Source organism: Callithrix jacchus, chromosome 14 (genome assembly GCF_049354715.1).
Source record: "Callithrix jacchus isolate 240 chromosome 14, calJac240_pri, whole genome shotgun sequence".
Taxonomy (NCBI): Eukaryota; Metazoa; Chordata; class Mammalia; order Primates; family Cebidae; genus Callithrix; species Callithrix jacchus.
This window is the reverse complement of record NC_133515.1, coordinates 91,121,220-91,144,531: the sequence shown is the minus strand read 5'-3', so window position 1 is coordinate 91,144,531 and position 23,312 is coordinate 91,121,220. Positions and strand designations below refer to the sequence as shown.

The 23,312-nt window shown below is 42.6% G+C and overlaps 2 protein-coding genes across 36 annotated transcripts in view; one reads left to right on the top strand and one right to left on the bottom strand.

The window, feature by feature from the left end:
* Positions 1 to 23,312, top strand: part of FAM228B (family with sequence similarity 228 member B) — a 90,607-nt gene that overhangs the window by 33,023 nt on the left and 34,272 nt on the right. For 6 of the 35 annotated variants that reach the window (XM_078349837.1, XM_078349834.1, XM_078349849.1 and 3 more), the window contains one exon: positions 15,395 to 15,525. The exons of 10 other annotated variants lie outside the window; for them this stretch is intronic. In XM_078349837.1, coding sequence (XP_078205963.1) covers positions 15,427 to 15,525 — 99 coding nt within the window. In that variant the 5' untranslated portion in view covers positions 15,395 to 15,426. Of the gene's footprint in view, positions 1 to 14,573; positions 15,291 to 15,394; positions 15,526 to 20,498; positions 20,572 to 23,312 lie in introns of those variants that run through there. 19 more of the 35 variants (XM_078349858.1, XM_078349861.1, XM_078349860.1 and 16 more) reach the window with 10 other exon arrangements.
* Positions 5,025 to 14,370, bottom strand: PFN4 (profilin family member 4). The gene is made up of 5 exons (XM_017964511.4): positions 14,220 to 14,370; positions 13,532 to 13,660; positions 11,643 to 11,780; positions 10,046 to 10,151; positions 5,025 to 5,680 (listed from the first exon to the last, which is right to left on the bottom strand). Exons 2-5 carry the CDS (start codon positions 13,646 to 13,648, stop codon positions 5,652 to 5,654), a joined length of 390 nt encoding a protein of 129 aa, XP_017820000.1. The 5' UTR covers positions 13,649 to 13,660; positions 14,220 to 14,370; the 3' UTR covers positions 5,025 to 5,651.

The following is a 23,312-nucleotide window of genomic DNA, read 5'->3' as shown; positions in this document are numbered from 1 at the left end:
AGGCCTCAACACCAGCTTCTAGCCCAGCAGTCTCACTTCAGCCTGAACTCAGCCAGCTACTACCACCACCCCCACCACTGGTAGCCATGTGGGCGACACCTGCTAGAACTTCCAGCCCAGTGCCCTGCCTCTGTGTGAACTCAGCTAGAGGGTGCAGGTTTCTGTTGTCCTGGGAAACACCTGAACAGCAGAGTGAGTGACCCTACCCACCCCCACCTCTGGTAGCCAGGTGGCTAACAACTGCTAGAGCTTCTGGCCCAGCAGCTCTGTTTTTGTGTGGATTCAGCTGGTGGGTGCAGCCTCCTGTTGTCCCGGGAAGCACCCGGATGGCAAGGCACATGACTCCACCCACCCTCGCTACTGACAGCCAGGTAGACAACACCTGATAGAGCTTCTGCTCCAGCAGTCCTGCTTCTGTGTGAACTCAGCCAACAAGTGCAGCCTTCTGTTGTTCCAGGAAGCACACAGACACCAGAGCAGACATTCTCACCAACCCCAGCCACTGGTAGCCAGGCAAGCCACAGCTGCTAGAGCTTAAGGCCCAAGTAGTCCTATGTCTACCGGAATTTGTCAAGGAATACAGCCTCCTGTTGCCATGGAAACACCCAGACAGCAGGGCAGACAACTGTACCCACCCACCCCCTCTCCTGTAGCCAGATAGGCCACACCCAATAGTTTCCAATCCAGTGGTCATGCTTCTGTCTGAACTCTGCAGGCAGGTACAAGCTCGTGTTTCCCCAGGAAGCACACAGACAGCAGATTAGAGCTGACCTGGCAAGGTTACGGGCCAACTGTGGCCCTTGCCTGAGGGAGTTCTGTGGACCAGACCACCCAAAAAAAGAAATGCAAGTAGAGAGACAGTAATTGGAAGGGGCTCCTCCAAGACCTAGAAGTGGACTAGAATTGAAGGCAGTAAACCAAACCCACCTTATACCATAATCAAACCCCTAAGGGCATCAAAGAAGAAAAAAGCAAAAAACAAAAAACTTCCAAAGGACAACAACCTTAAAGGTTGAAGGAACATCAGCCCACACAAATGAGAAAGAATTAGCACAAAAACTCTGGCAAATCAAAAAGCCAGAGTGTCTTCTTTCCTCCAAATGATCATACTAATTCCCCAGCAAGGGTTCTTAACTGGGCTGGAATGACTGAAATGACAAAAATAGAATTCAGAATATGTACAGGAATGAAGATCACCAAGATTCAGGAGAATGTCAAAACCCAATCCAAGGAAGCTAACCATCACAATAAAACAATACAGGAACTGACAGATGAAATAGCCTCTATAAAAAAGAATCCAACTGATCTGATACAGCTGAAGAACACACTACAAGAATGACACATTGAAACTGCAAGTATTAACAGCAGAGTAGACCAAGTAAAGAATCTCAGAGCTCGAAGAGTAGCTCTCTGAAATAACCCATTCAGACAAGAATTAAAAAAAAAGAATAAAAAAGAATGAACAAAACCTCAGAGAAATATGGGATTATGTAATAAGATCAAATCTATGACTCATGGCACCCATGAAAGAGGGAGAAAGCAAGCAACTTGGAAAATATATTTTAGGATAACGTTCATGAAAATTTCTTCAACCTTGTTAGAAGCCAACATTCAAATCCAGGAAATACAGAGAACCCCTGAGAGAGATTACTCAAGACCGTCCCCATGACACGTAATCATCGGACTCTCCAAAGCTGACATGAAAGAAAAGATGGCAAAGGCACCTAGAGAGAAAGGGAAGGTTACCTACAAAGGGAACTCCATCAGGCTAATGGCAGACCTTTCAGCAGAAACCCTAAAAGCCAGAAGAGATAGGGGTCCTATATTTAGCATTCTTTGTTTTTTTTTGAGTTGGAGTCTTGCTCTGTTGCCCAGGCTGGAGTGCAGTGGCATGATCTCTGCTTCTTGCGACCTCTACCTCCTGGGCTCAAGCGATTCTCCTGTCTCAGCCTCCCAAGTAGCAGGGATTACAGGTGCCTGCCACCCTGACCAGCTAATTTTTGTATTTTTAGTAGAGACAGGGTTTTGCCATGTTAGCCAGGCTGGTCTCAAATTCCTGACCTCAGGTGGTCTGCCTGCCTCAGCCTCCCAAAGTGCTGGGATTAGGCATGAGCCACCTCGCCTGGCCTCAGCATTCTTAAATAAGAAATTTTCCAACCAAGAATTTCATATCTGGCCAAACTAAGCTTCATAAGTGAAGGAGAAATAAGATCATTTTCAGACAGGCAAATGCTGAGGGATTTTCTTTTTTAACCACCAGACCTGCCTTATAAGCAGTCCTGAGAGGAGCACCAAATATGGAAGGGAAAGACCATTACTAGCCATTACAAAAACACACTTAAATACACAGACTGGTGACACTATAAAGCAACCACACAAACAAGTCTGCAAAATAACCAGCTAACAACATGATGACAGGATCAAATCTGCACATATCAATACTACCTTGAATGTAATTGGGCTAAATGGCTCAATCAAAAGGATAGAGTGGCAAGCTGGATAAAAAAGCAAGACCCAATGGTATGCTGTCTTCAAGAAACCCATCTCATATGCAATGCCTTCTGTAGGCTCAAAATAAAAGGATGGAGAAAACTTTACAAAGCAAACAGAAAACAGAAAAAAGCAGGGGTTGAAATCCTAATTTCAGACAAAATGGACTTTAACCTAACAAAGATTTTTAAAAAAGATAAAGAAGGGCATTATATGATAGTAATCGGTGCTATTCAACAAGAAGCAATCCTTCTGTCTCAACCTCCTGAGTAGTTGGGACTACAGGTGTGGGCCACCATGCCCAGACATTTTTGCATTTTTTTTTTTTTTTTTTTTTTGCCAATCAGTTTGAGCTTATGAGGTTAGCCTTGAACTGATGACCTCGCCTTCGCAAGCGCCATGACCTCCGGCAGGAGCCACTTTGGACCCCCATTTTTGCATTTTTTATAGAGATAAGATCTTGCTATGTTGCCCAGGCTGATTATAAACTCCTGGGCTAAGGCAATCCTCCTGCCTTGGCCTCCCAAAGTGCTGGGATTATAGGCATGAGCCACTGCACCCAGCCCCACTTCCACTTTTTTGTGGTTACACATTCCTTCTACATACATATCAATACGTTCACATGTTCAAGTCTTGCAGGCTTGAGAGCCATTCTTTGCATGTGTCTGCTCCTGTCCTTTCCGTTTTGATGACACAGCTTAACTTTAGCCTGAAGTATTGATATCTCAGTCTTTGTTTATCTTTGGGCCTTGGCATCCCTGCTCTCTTTTGGAGTTCTGACTAGAAGTCCTCAAATGCTTCCCAGCTTGTCGTACAAACCTCACAAGTATTTTTATATTGTACATCTCTGGACTGCAGAGGTGTGACTGTTCAGCATTGCCATGCTTTCATACTATCTGGAATTTAAAGAGTAACCTGCTTCTCCAGTCTCTGATTCAGCTAGTTCAAATGTCTGCAGTATTTTCTCTCATTCTCACCCACTGAGACACCAAGACTGTTTCAGATCCAACCCACAAGTAGAGGGGGCTGATAAATGAAAGCTGAATTACATGCAACTCCTACCTGCCAAAAAAAACCTCTCAACTGCATATTATAAGCTATAGTGTAAAATTCCTTTCTTGTAAAAGACAAAACAAAAACTCCAGAGAGCCATAAAGTTGCTCAAATTCTGACTCTGAAATTCCACTTCCAGACCTAAGGAAATAATCAGAGATATGAAGAAGTATGTAAAAGTTATAAACAGTAATATTATTTATGAAGTGAAAAGTAGAAATAATCTAAATATCTAACAAAGAACAATATTATGGTTAAATTATATGATATGCAGTGATTTAAAATGTTTCTGAAGCAATTTAAAGCCATTCAAGGTCTCATAGCATCATGCTAAATGGACATAGTAGAATGTCAACTCTATGCATTAAGGATCTAGATAAGGTTAAAACATATATATTACATGCATCAAAAAAGACCTGAAGAAAATCTCAAAACCATCAACAGAAATTTTCACTAATTAATTAATTCATTCACTTACTTACTTATTGAGACAGAGTTTTGCTCTTGTTGCCCAGGCTGGAGTGCAGTGGTGCAATCTCAGCTCACTGCAACCTCCACCTCCTGGGTTCAAGTGATTCTTGTGCCTCAGCCTCCCAAGTACTTGGGATTACAGGTACCCACTACCACGCCTGGCTAATTTTTGTGTTTTTAGTAGAGATGGGTTTTACCATGTTGGCCATGCTGGATTTGAACTCCTCATCTCAGGTATCTGCCTACCTCAGCCTCCCAAAGTGCTGGCAATATGGGTGTGAGCCACTGTGCTTGGCCCAGAAGTTTTCATTAAAGTTAAATTATGACTAACTTATTTTCCCAAGTTTTAAAAGTGAGCATATATTACTTTTGTAATCAGAATTTAATAGTTTTCTAAAAATACTCTCTAGCCCACAGCCCTGCTTGATGTCTCTTGAGTGACTCTAAGGAAAGTAGCCTTTTCTATTTTGGCTCTATCCATCTTCCCATTTTCAATGATCACTGTCTCCCACATACTGCTTTTTTTCTTTTCTTTTTTTTTTGAGACACAGTTTCACTCTATCGCCTAGGTTGGAGTGCAGTGGTGCAGTCTTGGCTCACTGCAACCTCTGCCTCCAGGGTTTAAGTGATTCTCTTGCCTCAGCCTCCCAAGTAGCTGAGACTGCAGGCGCCCATCACCACACCTGACTAAATTTTGTATTCTTAGTAGAAACAGGGTTTCAACATACTGGCCAGGCTGATCTCGAACTCCTGACCTTGGGTGATCCAACTGCCTCAGTCTCCCAAAGTGCTGTGACCTAGAGAACAGTGTACTTAACTAAGTAGTCATTATTATCATGATATAGGACCATGTTAGTCCAATCTGGCAGAATCAGAATTAAATTTGAATTCCCTAGGCTGTCCTTTGGCAAGTAGTCTAAGGTGTTACTTCCCCAGGTACATCTGAAGGGTATACTGACCAGGCTGGCCTGGGGTTGCTGTTAGGGAAAAAAAGATGCTCATGTCTAGTAATAGGCTAGAATCTTTAATTTTCAAAATAGGTTCTATAGCTCTCCACCCTTATACTTTGACTAGTGGTCCCTTCTCCCAAGTCTCACAGGGGTGATGTGGGCCAGATAGATGTCACACATGCAGGGAGTTGCATTGCAGCAGGGGAACCCTGAGCTCAGGGACTCCACTGCTTTTATAGCAAACAGTAAGCAAGCTTGCTTTTTGTCCTCAAGGGAGACACCCCTTCATTTTTCAAGGTTGCTTGCTGCAATGTAACCCTGAGAAATGTCCTGGATAAAGAGTGGTGAGAACCTTGCATTCTTGGCATACTTAGCAAGGTGTGTAAAGTACACACCTTGTGTAAAATAGCCTCAAGGAAAGGAGACTCCCAATAGATATGCTCCATGAAATGATCAGTGCTCTCATGTTCCATGCCAATGACCAACACTAATAAAAAAAACAGTTGATCAAGTAATTCCAATGAAAAAAGAGGATCTCTTGAAGTAATAAAAATTGTTCCCTGAATTCATTCTTCTTTTTTAGTACCTTCCATTTAGTGTTTTTCAACCATAAAATATTATTTTTTCTTTAGGCTCTCCAATTTTCTTCTAAAATAATAAAAGTGTCTTTCACGGGCCTCTGATGACTTAATTTCCTTTTTTTCTTAGGTAGTCTCCTGAAAGAAACATAGCATGGTTATTATTTATGAGCAGCAAATTATCACTACAAATGATTGATTCATCCATTTATTATTCTACAAACATTGGCAGATAACTATCATGTGCTAGGCGCTGTACTAGGTACCGCAGATACAAGGGTGACTGGATAGTTAAAACACAGTTCCTGCCCTCATGGAGTCCATTGTCTAGTAGGGGAGATAGGTACATATAAACATCAATTCTATTTCATGGTAATAAGTGCCACAGTAGAGCTATTTGAGCTGTCCTGGAGTGTGAATTGGTTTTCCATGCAGAAAAAGGATGAATAATGTATGTATCTGGGGGCAAAGGGAGCAGGATGAGAGTGGGATCAAGAGCATAAAAGAACCTGCTTCCATCCTCTTCTATATGTATTCTATGACCTAGACTTAAAACTGATTACAGCACTTGATGTATTTACTTTTTAAAAATGAAGTCTCACTATGTTGCCCATACTGGACTCAAACTCCTGGGCTCAATCGATCCTTCTGCCTCAGCCTCTTGAGTAGCTGGGGCTACAGGTGTTCTCCACCATGCTGGGTAGCACTTTTTTTTTTTTTTGACATGGAGTCTTGCCCTTTCACCCAGGCTGGAGGGCAGTGGTGTGATCTCGGCTCACTGCAACCTCTGCCTCCTGGGTTCAAGCAATTCTTCCGCCTCAGCCTCCTGAGTAGCTGGGATTGCAGGCACCCACCACCACACCCAGCTAATTTTTTAATTTTTAATAGAAATGAGGTTTCATCATGTTGGCCAAGCTGGTCTTGGACTCCTGACCTCATGATCTCCCTGCCTTGGCCTCCCAAAGTGTTGAGATTACAGGCATGAACCACTGTGCCTGGCCAGCACTTCATTTTTTAACAAGCTATTAATAAAGAAACATTGAAGGCTGCTGCTTCATTCTCAAAAATTCCACTCTTCTTCTTAAATTGAGTGCTGAATATTACTTAACTAGCCTTCCTTTACTGCAATCATGACAAATGCAACCGATAGAAGACTATGGAGGAAGAATATCCCTTCCCAGAGCAGTGGGATATTAAGTGACAAAAGAAGTTGACTCCTGAAAAGTTAACTTCAAGGCAAATTCTGTAAAACGAATCATATTTTCCCACTCATCTATGTTAGAAATTTGACAATAAATCCCAGGTGAATTCTTATGAGAATAAACAGAATATCAAAACCATGAATCATCTATCTCTAGCCATATCAATAATCAAAACACAGAGCCTAGTTCTTTAGCATATAGATTCAGTTCTTTAGCATATAGATTCAGAGTGAGGCAAGGCTTAAATGAAGAAACTAGGAAACCTGGTTGATTTCCAAAAAGTCTATGTCCCAACCTGAAATGTCATAAGAAATTTAAGAAAAAAAATTAATAATTCAATAATAATTCTATAAATTAGTCACAATATATACTTAAGATTCTTTTTTTAAACTGAGGACTTGGCTGGGTGTGGTGGCTCATGCCTGTAATCCCAGCACTTCGGGAGCCTGAGGCAGGCAGATCACTTGAAGTCAGGAGTTCGAGACCAGCCTGGCCAACATGGTAAAACCCCATTTTTACTAAAAATACAAAATTTAGTCAGGCATGCTGGTGGGCACCTGTAGTCCCAGCTACTTTGCAGGCTGACTGAGGCAGGAGAATTGCTTGAACCCTGGGGTGGAGGTTGCAGTGAGCCAGGATTGCACCACCACACTCCAACCTGGGCAATAGAGTGAAACTGTGTCTCAGAAAAAAAAAAAAAAGAAAAACACAAAAACAACAAACAAAAATAACTGAGGACCTAGAATTAAAGATGTTAACATTTTACCAGTGTTACGAATGTGACTCTGTAATATATTTATTTTAAAAACAAACCTGATTTTCTTTTTTATTTATTTGTTTTGAGACATAGTCACTCTGTGTCACCCAGGATGGAGTGCACTGGTGCCACCTTGGCTCACTGCAACCTCTGCCTCTTGGGTTCAAGCAATTCTCCTGCCTCAGCCTCCCAAGTAGCTGCGATTACAGGCACTTGTTACCACAACCGGCTAATTTTTGTAATTTTAGTAGAGATGGGGTTTCACAATATTGGCCAGGCTGGTCTCGAACTCCTACCTCAAGTGATCCGCCTGCTTTGGCCTCCCAAAGTGCTGAAATTACAGGCATGAGTCACTGCACCCAGCCCATAATTCTTTACTTCTCAAATTTTCTACAAAGATCACATAATTTTTTAGATAGAGAAAAATATTTTTTTAAAAAGGGAGTGAGGAAACAAAAGTCAGTCATAAGATAACTGGCTCCTGAGTGGATATCAGCCTTGTCCATCCCTCCTGAGCATCCAACCATTTCCAGGATAGTGTGTCCCTTCCCAGAGCAGTGGGATATTAATGGCACGATGCCACCGGTGCACTTCTAACCAGGGCACATTCTTTGGAGTCCGTCGAGTTTTTTGTGGCCCTAAGCAAGACTATCAACCTTTAGTGCCAGCCACATAATCTACATTATAGTAGTTGGGCAATTTCTCTGGTACCATCTGGGGAGTTAGCTCTGAGCTCTAGCTGACAGGATAAGAGGCTGGCTTCCTGAGAGCAGAATTCCCCATCTTTCTAATCTCATATTCTGGTTATTTTAATTAGATAATTAACCTGGATCTCTATGTCTCTGTTCTGCTCTCTGCTCCTGCCCTACCATTCTGAAATAAAGCCTCCTTCAAATCCTGACACCTGCTCAGGAAGGGTTCAATAATGCAAAATGTGATAAAATGAGGCGTATCTGTACATAGGTATGTAGTTCCTGTGATGGTGCTTAATTTCTCATTTGGCCCTTGAAGATTCAGCTCTCCAGAGCCTTCCCTGACTCTGCTAGGCCGAAACAATTAATTTATTTGTTCATTAAACATGTACTAATTGCCTACCCAACAGCAGATACTGTGTTAGCTAATGGAGAAGGAGAATGATTAAGACAAAATTCTTGCCTTCCAAGAGTTTACAATCTAGATAACCAAAGAACTATAATGGGGATAATCATAAAGGTATGCATAAAATCCATACCACAGTTGGCAGAAGCCAAGATCTGACTTGGGTCTTTAATGAGGATTAGGAATTTGCTGAATAGATGTGAGGGACAGGAAGGGAACTGGAAAATATTTTAGGCAGATAGGACAGCATGTATAGAGGCATGGAAGGCAGAGGATATATCTTAACCAGCTGTTTCCCTAATTTATCTAGGATAGTGCAGGGCACATGGTGATCACCTTTGAATATTTCTTGAATGAATGAACGAATGGCTGCTTTTGTTACTAGAGGCTTCTACCCTTCCTTCCTCCCTCTCTCTTTCTCTCTCTCTCTTTCTTTCTTTGAGGTAGAGTTTGACTCTTGTCCAGGCTAGAATGCAATGGCACGATCTCGGCTCACTGCAACCTCCACCTCCTGAGTTCAAGCGATTCTCCTGTCTCAGCCTCCTGAGTAGCTGGGATTACAGGCATGTGCCACCACACTTGGCTAATTTTGCATTTTTAGTCGAGGTGGGGTTTCTCCATGTTGGTCAGACTGGTCTTGAACTCCCGACCTCAGGTGATCCGCCTGCCTTGGCCTCCCAAAGTGCTGGGATTACAGGTGTGAGCCACTGCGCCTGGCCAACTACTTCAAAGGAGTAATTAAGCAACTCCAGTAAATTTTTTAAAATTAAATTTACTAGAGTTGCATAAATTTAAATTAAAAAAATCTAAACACAAATACGATTTACCATTTATTAAGATCAATTCTCACAGATATAATACTCAAGCTAGTTCTCTATGAGATCTTTATTCAAAAATATATGGACACAAAGAGGGAATTCAGTATACACCAACAAATTGACTGCCTGGCTCATGGTAATTTCTTTTCCTATAAAATGTCTTTTTACATAGGGTGGACCTCCAGCAGCCACATCTCTGCCTTTTTACCCTGCTGTCTCCCTCCTCCCCTATCCTGCCCTACCTACATAGCTGACTGATACAGGGGTAAACCATATGACCTGAAACTTGCCAAATTAGGGTCCTAAGAGAAATTAAGTGGTATTATGGGAGGCTCAGCCATGACATCAGCCAGGAAAGGAAACAGTTTTCTACGAGACAGAACAAAGCTGACTCACTTAGAATCAAGACAGAGAGACAGAGTCCTAGCAGTGTTTCAGTCCCTGGAATCTACTGTCCCCATGGCTCAGCTGCACCCTGTCCTTCCAGTGGTTGTGTAAATAACCTTAGCATACTTCCAATAAATTCTTCCTTTCTGACCTTGCTGGTTTGAGCTGAATCTCTGTGACTTGTAGTCAGAAGACCTAACAACCAAAGAGAATGAAGACATGAACTGGGATGCCGACTTACCCAGCTTCTCTGTGGCTTCCACACAGACACTAGGATACATGCTCTCAGTGTAAGTTGCCACCAGAAGATACAGATGAGTCTTCACGACAACCACACCAGTGTTCTCCTGGATAAAGAATAAAAGAGAATATGCTGCTCTTGGTTCTAATCACAGGACCAGCGGTCATGCTTCAGCTATGTTTTTCACCATTTCCTGATTTCCATATATTTATATATCTGTTTTTGGACTGTCCACTCTTTTCCATCAATTTAGTTGCCTTTCCTCAACAAGTTTTAGACTGTTATCATAATGGTGGATGGATTTTGAAAAAGTTCCTCAACTGATTGTCATATACTCCTATCCCAATTAGAACAACTGATGTAGGCCAGGTGCGGAGGCTCATGCCTGTAATCAATCCCAGCACTTTGGGAGGCTGAGGCAGGCAGATCGCCTAAAGTTGGGAGTTTGAGACCAGCCTGGCAAACATGGTGAAACCCTGTATGTACTAAAAATACAAAAATTAGCCAGGAGTGGTGGCAAGTGCCTGTAATCCCAGCTTCTCGGGAAGCTAAGGCAGGAGAATCACTTGAACCCAGGAGGTAGAGGTTGCAGTGAGCTGAGATTGCACCATTGCACTCTAGCCTGGGCAACAAGAGTAAAACGCCATCACAAAATAATAAAAAAAAGAACAACTGATATAATGGAAAGGTGGTACATTTTGGAATTGGACAGCTCTGGGCTTGAATTCTAGTGCATCCATTTTCTGTTGCATGAATAAGGGTTATTTAACCATGTTAAGCCTCAGTTTCCTCATCTGTAAAATGAGGTTATTTAGTTTATAATGTGGATGAAGCACATCTAACTCATAATATAGGGCATCCAATGAATGATTTTCATCTCCTTCATTCCTTATAAGCAACAGAGAGCTGAGAGTTTGTTTGTTTTGAGATAGAGTTTCACTCTTGTTGCCCAAGCTGGAGTACAATAGCGCGATCTTGGCTCACTGCAACCTCTGCCTCCCAGGTTCAAGCAATTCTCCTGCCTCAGCCTCTGGAGTAGCTGGGAATACAGGTGCATGCCACCACACCCGGCTAATTTTTTGTATTTTTAGTAGAAACAGGGTTTCACCATGTTAGCCAGGCTGGTCTCGAACTCCTGTCCTCAGGTGATATGCCCACTTTGGCCTCCCAAGTCCTGGGATTATAGGCATGAGCCACTGTGACCTGCCACTGAGGGAGATTTTAAGTGCAGAAGTTATGTCTCTATATCTATATCTATATCTATATCTATATCTATATCTATATCTATATCTATATCTATATCTATCTATCTATATACTTTTTTTAAAGGAGGATGTAGAGTATGAAGGCTGGACTATAGTGGAAAGAGTTCAGGCCAGGCTCAGTTTATAGATTCTGCAATGAACATTTCTCAGAACCAGGCTCTCTGATAGGACTTTCTTTCACATGTCTTTCTGGCACTAGAGTGTTATCTCAGACACTGCCTCAAGACATCAATGGGTTTAATCTGTTTTACAGAGAGGATCAGGCAGGGCAAAGAAAATTGGAGGCAAATTCTTTTCTTTTATTCAGCTGTCTTCAAATCTTGAGCACTCACATTTTTGGCATAAAGAGAATAGTCATCCGCCCGGACACATTTGTAATACTTTTCCTTGAAATACAGTCCTTTTCTCCGGGCTTGCAAAGGGTTCTTGGCAAATCCATTCACCAGTGTTCGGACATCACCGGGCATTACCTGGAGAGGTTACATGGTTACAACAGGAGTCAGCCAACTATGGCTGGTGGCCAGCCAAATTTAGCCCACTGTCTGTTTTTTATGGCCTCTAAGCTAAGAATGGTTTTCACATTTTTAAATGGTTGGGGGGAAAAAAATCAAAAGAACCATAACACTTTGTGACACTTACAAATTATATGAAATTCAAACTTCAGTATCCATAAATATAAAATTTTATTGGAACACAGTCACATTCATTCTTTTACGTATGGCTGTTTTTCCTTTACAACTGCAGAGTTGAGTGCTTGTGACAGAGACTCCATGGCTCTGTGCTATAGTTTGCATCTCATGTTGAAATCTGATCCCAACTTTTGCAGTGGGGGCCTAATGGGAGGTGTTTGGATCATGGAAGTAGATCCCTCATGAATAGATTAATACCCTCCCTGTGAGGTGGGAGAAGCTGTGAGTGAGTTTTCCCTGTATTTGGTCCAGGAGAGCTGGCTGTTAAAAAGAGGCTGGCACCTCTCCACTTGCTCTCTCTTGCTCCTTCTCTCCCTCTGTGATCTCTGCACATGCTGGTTCCCCCTCACCTCTGCCATGAGTGGAAGCAGCCTAAGGCTTTCACAAATGACCGGTCTTCCAGCCAGTAGAACCATGAGCCAAATAAACCTCTTCTTTATAAATTACCCAGCTTCAGGTATTCCTTTATAGCAACACTAAACCGACTAAGACGCTTAGAAATCTAAAATATTTATGTGGCTCTTTACAGAAAAAGTTCTTTTTTGTTTTGTTTTGACCGAGTCTCACTCTGTCACCCGGGCTGGAATGCAGTGGTGTGATCTCAGCTCACTGCAACCTCCACCGCTTGGGTTCAAGCAAGTCTCCTGCCTCAGCCTCCCAAGTAGCTGAGACTACAGGTGCGTGCCACCATGCCCAGCTAATTTTTGTATTTTTAGTAGAGATGGGATTTCACCATGTTGGCCAGGCTGGTCTCAAACTCCTGACCTCAAGTGATCCACTTTCCTCAGCCTCCCAGTATTGGGATTACAGGCGTGAGCCACCACACCTGGCCAGAAAAAGTTCATTTGACATTCATGTCTGGGGCTGGTGGCTCACGCCTGTAATCCCAGCACTTTGGGAGGCCAAGGTGGGCAGATCACCTGAGGTCGGGAGTTGGAGACCAGTCTGACCAACATGGAGAATCCCGTCTTTACTAAAAATACAAAATTAGCCAGGTGTGGTGGTGCATGCCTGTAATCCCAGCTACTCAGGAGGCCGAGGCAGAATCACTTGAACCCAGGAGGCAGAGGTTGGGGTGAGTTGAGATCGTGCCATTGTACTCTAGCCTGGGAAACAAGAGCAAAACTCCATCTCATAGGAAAAAAAAGTCATGTCTGGGCCAGGCGCAGTGGCATGCCTGTAATCCAAGTGCTTTGGGAGGCCGAGGCGGGTGGATCACCTGAGGTCACGAGTTCAAGACTAGCCTGACCAACATGGTGAAACATCATCTCCACTAAAAACACGAAAATGAGCCAGGCCTGGTGGCGTATGCCTGTAATCTCAGCTACTCAGGAGGCTGAGGCACGAGAATCGCTTGAACCCGAGGTGGAGGTTGCAGTGAGCTGAGATCGTGCCATTGCACTGCACTCCAGACTAAGCAAGGAGTGAAACTCCGTCTCAAAAAAAAAAAAAAAAAGTCATGTCTTCTTTATGTTTTGGAAGAACACAAATAGTAAATCAGAAGTCTTATGTCCAAACTTGTTTTTTCTTACATTGAAACCTGGTGATGCCACAGACAGGCTCTGCTCCTGGATTTTGATGAGGGCTGCACCATCCACGTGCTTGGTTCCCAAGAGGGTGTCTAACAATAAGCTTTGCAAATGGCTCATGTTCCCTCAACTCTGAAAGGAAAACTGCATTTGAAGCCATTGACTCTGGCTAGCTTTTAAAAGGCATGTGAATACAAATGTCCCTAAGACACTTTGGTTAGTTTTAAGGTCAGCAAGTGTACTTTGAAAAGATACACAGTGAAAACGGTGGTTCATCATTCAGGGCCCACCAATACCCAAAGAGGAAAACAGAATCATAGAAAAATCACAGCACACACAGAGTAGGTTATGAAGCTGAGTTTGGAAAATCATAGCCTCATGATTTTCTGGCCGTGTCAATGGTTTACATCAGGATCATTCGGGATTTAAAAACAAACATTGCACACTGAAAAAACCCTGTAAAATAAAATATAAAAGAAAAAACAAAACCCAGCCAGGGTGGAGAGCTACCCTACTAAGGTCAACAGGACTAGAAGAGATATGCGTGGTCATGAACCCACACATTCCCTTCCCGGCGACCTGCATCAGCGCCAACTGTGAACGCTGATCAACATCCCAGTGGACACCTTGAAGGCACTTAAACCCACATTTCCCGCACAAGTCCCTAAGCCTTGGACCCCCTTATTAGGACCTCCAGCAGAGGATCCCCTTTCCCGTCACTGCCTTTCAGTGGTTTGGTCCCCGGAGCAGGACCGAAAGCGGGGCAGGGGATGGTGAGCGGTGAATTCCCCGACACCGAGGACTCGAGGGAGCGGACGCCACCCCCCTCTCTGGTGCTCTGCAAGGGGCCAGCGACCGAGGACCCGCCCGTCAACGGACGCGATTGGGGGGATGGGTGGCGGTGGCGGGATTGGCCAGGCCACGCGCAGGTCACGGAGAAGCAGGGACTTCAGACCCTTCCGCAAACCAAGACCCGCCGGCTAGAGCCGCCGCCCAATCCCTTTTGGCTTGAAGTCTTCCTCCGCCGCCCCGGCGCCGGCCGCTCGCACTCGCTGTGGAACCCGCAGCGGAAGGGGCGGAGGGGCCGTGCGGCGCTGCGTCCGGGAGACAGTGGGCGCCAACGTTCGCGCGTTCCGCAGAGGCAGGCGGCCTCTCTTCCTGCCTCAGCCGGACGACTCCGGGGCCGTCGGGCCGGGCCTGGGTGTGGTGCAGGACGGCTGCGGACCTGCCGGCCTTGGGAGGGTAGAGAGGTGCCTGTCGCGGCCGGTGACCTCCCCGCCAGGCCGGGGGACCCCGCGTACGACGTGCCGCGCGGGAGGCCCCCGGCACCCGACCGACCGAACGGGTGGGAGGAAGGGCCGGGAGAGGGCGCGGTGGGCAAGAGCGGGTGCGGACCCGACGACCTCCCCGTAGCGCCCCGGCGTCGGGGAGGACTTCGGACCTCGCAGAGCCCGAAGGCTCGCAAATTTTGACCGAAAACCCCTCCCTTCTCCAAGCAGCTCAGCCTGTGTTCTGTAGCCAGAAAATTACAGTTCTTCCCACTCAAGGCCACCAGAGTCAGAAAATTCCTGCAAATGGGCTCCCAGAGGCCAGGCTGAAGCTGCCACACTGGCTGGAATGGGCTACTTTGGAGAGGGACGTGGGAATTCATTCCAAGGAGCAGGGAGATTCTAAGAGAATCTCACCAGCTTACAAAGGAGGCAGGCTCTGAAGCCGTCATCTAGAGCCTGTGGTGAAGCCCTCTTGTTAGGGCAACTGGATGGTTTGTGTTCAAAATCCATTTCGCGTGTGTGCAAAGACACAGGTGTTATTAGAAGGGAAAATTCAATGACTGAAATTTTTAATACTAAATAAGCTGATTTTTAGTTTTTCTAGGGGCACTGTTATTTGTGACCACAATGAAAAGTGTAGACAGTGATGATCTGGTAACTGGCACACTTCCCAAGCTCAAGAGCTCAAAAGAATGGTTGGAGCCCAAGCCCCTTTGTTTTATGGAGGTATGATAAATAGTGTGGGATTTGGAGATTTTTTTTACTTGGGTCGTTGCAGTGGGAAGTGGCTTGTGCTAAACATGGTTTTTTCTATTTTTTTGTTTTTATTCTGTTTATTCCCTTCACTAACTTTGTATATTCACTTTGCTGTTTCTTTTTCTAACATCTTAAGGTGGAATTATAGATCATTGATTATATACCTTTTTAAATGTAACATAGCTGTAAGTTTCTCTTGAAGTACTGCTTTAGCTGTATCACCCAAATTTTGATATGATGTATATATTTATTTATATTTATTATTGAGACAGGGTCTTGCTGTGTTGCCTAAGCGGGAGTGCAGTGACATGATCATGACTCACTGCAACCTTCACCTCCTAGAATCAAGCCATCCTTCCACTCCCTAGTAGCTGGAACTACAGGCGCACACCACCATGCCTGGCTAATTTTTGTATTTTCTGTAGAAACGGGATCTCTCTGTTTCCTAGGCTGGTTTCCAACTCCTCAGCTCAAGCAATCCCCCCAACCTTGGCCTTCCAGAATGCTGGGATTATGGCTGTGAGCCCTTGCACTCAGTTAGATTGTTTTTAGGTTGTAGTTTCTTTTTTCCAAACAGCTTTATTAAGATATAATTGATATACAGTAAACTGCATATATTTAAAGTGTGCTGCCTGGCACTGTGGCTTATGCCTATAATCCCTGCACATTGGGAGGCTGAAGTGGGAAGCACTTGAGCCCAGGAGTTCCAGACCAGGCAGGGCAATGTACTGAGACCCTGTCTCCACAAATGAACAAACAAAAATAGCCAGATGTGGTAGCATACACCTATAGTCCCAGCTGTTTGAGAGGCTGAGGCAGGAGGATCACTTGACCCCAGGAGTTTGAGGTTGCAGTGAGCTGTGATTGCACCACTGTATCCCTACCTGGGTGACAGAATAAGATTCTGTCTCAAATAAATAAGTGTACAAACTTGGTAAGTTTTGACATGTATACACACGAAACCACCACAATCAAGATGATGAAGCTATTCTGTACTCCCAAAGCTGCCTTAATATCCTGTCCCTTTGTAATCCCTCCTCCCTCACATCCCCTCACCACTGATTTTCTTTCTCTTTTTCTGTCTTTCTCTCTTTTACTTTCTTTTTATTTTTCTTTCGAGTCTCGCTCTGTCACTCAGCCAGTAGTGCACTGGCATGATCTCAGCTCAACGCAACTTCCACCTCCTGGGTTCAAGCGTCTTCACACTTCAGCCTCCTGAATAGCTAGGATTACAGGCCTGTGCCAACCCACCTGGCTAATTTTTTTGGATTTTTAGTAGAGACGGAGTTTCACCATGTTGGCCAGGCTGGTCTCAAACTCCTGACCTCAAGTGATCTGCCCACCTTGGCCTCCCAAAGTGCTGAGATTACAGGCATGAGCCATTGTGCCCAGCCTCCTTTGCTTTCTGCCACTCTAGTTTATGCATTTAAAAATTTGTATACAAATGGAATCTTAACAGGATATATTTCTTTTCCTTCTGTTTGGCTTCTTTCACTCATCTTAATTATTTTGCAACTCATCCATGTTGTATGTATCAATACTTCATTCTTTTTTTTGTTGAATGCTACTCCGTTATATGGACCCAATTTGTTCATCCTGTTTATGGACATTTGGGTTGTTTACAGTTTGGGGCGCTATTACAAATAAAGCTGTTATGAACATTCATGTGTGTGTCTTTGTATAGACATACGCTTCCATTTCTCTTGGGTAGATATTTAGTTGTGGAATGGCTGGGTCATATGGTAAATGAATTTTAACTTTTTATGAAGCTGCCAAACTAGTTTCCAAAGTCAAAATAGTTTGAATTATTTTACATTCCCACTAGTAGTGTGTGAGAGTTCCAGTTGTTTCGTAATCAAGCCAATCTTTGGAATACTTCTACTTACTTTGTTGTGTAGCCTTTTTAACTCAAGACATTCTAAAAGATGTATAGTGACATCTCATTATGGTTTTAATTTGCACTTCCCTAATTACTAACGATGAGCATCTTTTCAACTCTTACTTGCCATTTGTCTTCTTCAGCAAAGTGTTTGTTCAAATCTTTTGCCCACTTTAAAACTGGTAATTTTAAATTGGGTTATTTGTATTCTTATTGTTGGGCTCGTATTATTGAGATATACTTTACATGCCTTAAGATTCACTGCTTTAAAGTGTACAATTCAGTGTTTTTTATTTTTAAAAAATTCTGAATTTTTATTTTCATTGTTTTTTAGTATATTCACAAAGTTATGCAACTGTTATCACTATCTAATTCCAGAACATTTCATCACACCCAAAAAGAAACCTCACACCTTTCAGCATTCCATCCCCATTCCCCTCTCCCTCTGGCTTTGCCAACGCTAATCTAATTGCTGTCTAAACAGATTTGTCTCCTCTGGACATTTTATACAAATGGAATCATACAAGATGTGGTCCTTAGTGACTGCTTTCAGTTACTGTAATGTTTTCAAGATTCTTCCATGTCATAGCATAATCAGTACTTTATTTCTTTTGATGGCCAAATAATATTCCATTGTCTCAGTACAACATTTTGTTTATCCCTTCATCAGTGGATGGACATTTGGGTTGTTTGTAGTTCTTTGTTATTATGAATAATGCTGCTATGAACATTTGTGTGCAAGTTTTTAGGTAGCATATAATTTCAGTGCCTTTGGGTTTGTAACCTAGGAGTGGAATTGTTGGGTCATTTGGTAACTCTATGTTTAACTTTTTGAGGAACTGCCAAACTTGCCCACAGCAGCGATACCATTTAAAATTTTCATAGCAATGTATGAAGGTTACAATTTCTCCACTGCACAGAGTTCATTGAACTTCTTGTATCTGTGGGCTTACAGTATCTGACAAATCTGGAAAATTTTTGGTCATTTTTCTTTCTTTTTTTTTTTTGTCCAACTGAGTCTCACTCTATCACCAGGCTAGAGTGCAGTGGAGTGATCTCAGCTCACTGCAACCTCTGCTTCCCAGGTTCAAGTGATTCTTGTGCCTCAGCCTCCCAAGTAGGTGGCATTACAGGTGTGTACCACCATGCCTGACTCATTTTTGTATTTTTAGTAGAGATGGGGTTTCACCATGTTGGCCAGGCTGATCTTGACTGCCTGACCTCAAGTGATCCACCTGCCTTGTCCTCCCAAAGTGCTGGAATTATGGGCATGAGCCACCGAGCCCAGCCTATTTTTAAAAATACTTTTTCTATTCTCCATCTTTTGGGAAATATAACTATATGTACAATAACCTGCTTGAAGTTGTACTGTAGCTCACTGATATTCTGATCATTTTCTTCAGTTTTCCCCCCATGCATTTCATTTTTGGAAAACTTCTATTGGTATGCTTTTAAGTTCACTAACTTTCTGTAATGTCTAATCTGCTGATAAGCCTATCTAGTGTATTTTTCATCTCATGCATTGTACTTTTCATCCCTAGAATTTTATCTGGATCTTTTTGTTGCTGTTTTTTGTTTGTTTGTTCCCGTTGTTGTTGAGACAGGATCTCGCTATGTAGCCCAGGCTAGTCTTGAACTCCTAGCCTCAAGTGATCCTCCTACTTTGGCCTCTCAAAGCACTGGGATTACAGGTGTGAGCCATCATGCCTGGGTCTTAGTTCTTTTTCAAACATTTTCTTCTGTCTCAACATGTTTACTGTTTCCTCTAGCTTCCTTAACTTATGAACTACAGGAATAATAACTATTTTAATGTCCTGGTTTAATAATTATAGTGTCTTTGTCATTTTGGGGGCAGTTTTGGTTGACTTTATTATTATTGGTTAAATTTTCCTATTTCTTTGCATACTTGGTGATTACTGGTTAAATTTTCCTATTTCTTTGTATATCTGGTGATTTTTGATTGCAAGACTGTGAATTTTAACTATGTTGAATGCTAGATATTTTTGATTTGCCATAAATATTCTTTTTTTTTAAGTACAGCTGCACGGATTTCCCAAAAATATTCTTCATTTTCTTTTCCTGGGATTTAGTTAAGTTACTTGGACACAGCTGGATCTTTTCAGTTCTTGCTTCTGCAGGAGCACAGCAGCATCTACTGTAGGGCCAATTTTGTTTCAGTACTGATACAAAACCTCTCCAAATACTCAACTCTGTGCTCTTCAAACTATGGGATAATTCCCCCCTCCAGCTGATGCTAAAGGGACACTCCTGGGACTGTATGACCTCTAGGGATTGATTCCCTAATTCTTTCAGGTATTTCTTTGCCCATTGTTCCTTTGGGTAGTTTTCTCACAGGCATATAGTGTTTGCCATCAGCTGAAGACTCAAGGGGACCTCTGCGGACTTGACCCTTTGCAGCTCTCCAGAGCTCCATCTGTCTTGTAGCTTTCTTCCCTCTAGTACTCTAACCTATGAACTCCAACTGCTCTCCAACCTATGAATGCCTGTCTCCCCTCCTCAATTCAGGGAGACAGCTGGGCTGTTTGTTTTCTGTTTCTCAGGGGCCACTATCCTCTGCCTGATGTTCAATATCTTGGAAACTTGTTTCATCTATTTTCTTTTTTTTTCAATTGTTTCAGGTGGGAGAGTAAGTCTGTTCCCTGTTACACTGTCTTGTCCAAAAGTGATTTTTTTCAAACAGTTGTTTTCTGCTCCATTCTTTTACTCCTCACTTCTGCAATTCTATTTATCCATTTGTGGAGTTTTTTGATATTGTCTCATAGGTCACTATTACCCTTCATTGTTTTCTAATCTTTCTTCCTTTTTCAGATTGGGTAATTTCTAATGATCTGTTTTCAAGTTCATTGACTATTTTTGTGTCATCTCTAATCTGCTGCTAACACACTGAAGTTTGTTTATTTTTCAAATTTAAGAACTGTATTTTCCACTTGGTTTTTTACAATTTCTGTTCTGTGCTAAGATTTTCTATCCATTAATTATGATCATATTTTAAGCATAGCTATCACAACTGTCCTAAAATCCTTGTCTTCTTTTTTTATTTCAGATTTTCATATCTAAGATGATTTTCTTTCTTTTTCTTGAGTTACTTTAAGTTCCAGGACACAAATACAGAACGTGTAGGTTTGTTACATAAGTATACATGTGTCATGTTGGTTTGCTGCACCTATCAACCCCTCATCTAGGTTTTAAGCCCTGCAATGCATGAGTTATTTGTCCTAATGCTGTCTCTCCCCTTGCCCTCCATCCCCCGAATGGCCCTGATGTGTGTTGTTCCCCTCCCTGGGTCCATGTGTTCTCATTTTTCAACTACCACTAATACGTGTGAACATGTGGTGTTTGGTTTTTTGCTTCCTGTTTTAGTTTGCTGAGGGTGATGGCTTCCAGCTTCATCTATGTCTCTGCAAAGGACATGATCTCATTCATTTTTTTTTTTAATTTTTTATTGGATTTTAGGTTTTGGGGTACATGAGCAGAGCATGCAAGACAGTTGCGAAGGTACACACATGGCAGTGTGCTTTGCTTTCCTTCTCCCCTTCACCCACATTTGGCATTTCTCCCCAGGCTATCCCTCCCCACCTCCCCCTCCCACTGGCCCTCCCCTTTTCCCCCCAATAGACCCCAGTGTTTAGTACTCCCCTTTCTGTGTCCATGTGTTCTCTTTTTTCATCACCCACCTATGAGTGAGAATATGCGGTGTTTCATTTTCTGTTCTTGTGTCAGTTTGCTGAGGATGATGTTCTCCAGATTCATCCATGTCCCTACAAATGACACAAACTCTTCATTTCTGATTGCTGCATAATATTCCATGGTGTATATGTGCCACATTTTTCCAATCCAGTCTATTATCAATGGGCATTTGGGTTGATTCAGGTCTTTGCTATTGTAAACAGTGCTGCAATGAACATTCGTGTACATGTGTCCTTATAGTAGAACGATTTATAGTCTTTTGGATATATACCCAGTAATGGGATTGCTGGGTCAAATGGAATTTCTATTTCTAAGGCCTTGAGGAATCGCCACACTGTCTTCCACAATGGTTGAACTAATTTACACTCCCACCAACAGTGTAAAAGTGTTCCTTTTTCTCCACATCCTCTCCAGCATCTGTTGTCTCCAGATTTTTTAATGATCGCCATTCTAACTGGCGTGAGATGGTATCTCAATGTGGTTTTGATTTGCATCTCTCTGATGACCAGTGACGATGAGCATTTTTTCATGATTGTTGGCCTCATATACGTCTTCTTTCGTAAAGTGTCTGTTCATATCCTTTGCCCACTTTTGAATGGGCTTGTTTGTTTTTTTCCTGTAAATCCGTTTGAGTTTTTTGTAAATTCTGGATATCAGCCCTTTGTCAGATGGGTAAACTGCAAAAATTTTTTCCCATTCTGTTGGTTGCCGATCCACTCTAGTGACTGTTTCTTTTGCCGTGCAGAAGCTGTGGAGTTTGATTAGGTCCCATTTGTCTATTTTGGCTTTTGTTGCCAATGCTTTTGGTGTTTTGTTCATGAAGTCCTTGCCTACTCCTATGTCCTGGATAGTTTTGCCTAGATTTCCTTCTAGGGTTTTTATGGTGCCAGGTCTTATGTTTAAGTCTTTAATCCATCTGGAGTTAATTTTAGTGTAAGGTGTCAGGAAGGGGTCCAGTTTCTGCTTTCTGCACATGGCTAGCCAGTTTTCCCAACACCATTTGTTAAACAGGGAATCCTTTCCCCCTTGCTTGTTTTTGTCAGGTTTATCAAAGATTGTATAGTTGTAGATATGTTGTGTTGCCTCCGGTGCCTCTGTTTTGTTCCATTGGTCTATATCTCTGTTTTGGTACCAGTACCATGCTGTTTTGATTACTGTAGCCTTGTAGTATAGTTTGAAATCCGGTAGTGTGATGCCCCCCGCTGTGTTCTTTTTGCTTAGAATTGACTTGGCTATGCGGGCTCTCTTTTGGTTCCATATGAAGTTCATGGTGGTTTTTTCCAGTTCTGTGAAGAAAGTCAATGGTAGCTTGATGGGGATAGCGTTGATTCTGTAAATTACTTTGGGCAGTATAGCCATTTTCACGATATTAATTCTTCCTAAGCATGAACATGGAATGTTTCTCCGTCTGTTTGTGTCCTCTCTGATTTCGTTGAGCAGTGGTTTGTAGTTCTCCTTGAAGAGGTCCCTTACGTTCCTTGTGAGTTGTATTCCAAGGTATTTTATTCTTTTTGTAGCAATTGTGAATGGCAGTTCGTTCTTGATTTGGCTTTCTTTAAGTCTGTTATTGGTGTATAGGAATGCTTGTGATTTTTGCACATTGATTTTATATCCTGAGACTTTGCTGAAGTTGCTTATCAGTTTCAGGAGTTTTTGGGCTGAGGTGATGGGGTCTTCTAGGTATACTATCATGTCGTCTGCAAATAGAGACAATTTGGCTTCCACCTTTCCTATTTGAATACCCTTTATTTCTTTCTCTTGCCTGATTGCTCTGGCTAGAACTTCCAGAACTATATTGAATAGGAGTGGTGAAAGAGGGCATCCTTGTCTAGTGCCAGATTTCAAAGGGAATGCTTCCAGTTTTTGCCCATTCAGTATGATATTGGCTGTTGGTTTGTCATAAATAGCTTTTATTACTTTGAGATACGTTCCATCGATACCGAGTTTATTGAGGGTTTTTAGCATAAAGGGCTGTTGAATTTTGTCAAATGCCTTCTCTGCGTCAATTGAGATAATCATGTGGTTTTTGTTTTTGATTCTGTTTATGTGGTGAATTATGTTTATAGACTTGCGTATGTTGAACCAGCCTTGCATCCCTGGGATGAATCCTACTTGATCATGGTGAATAAATTTTTTGATTTGCTGTTGCATTCGGCTTGCCAGTATTTTA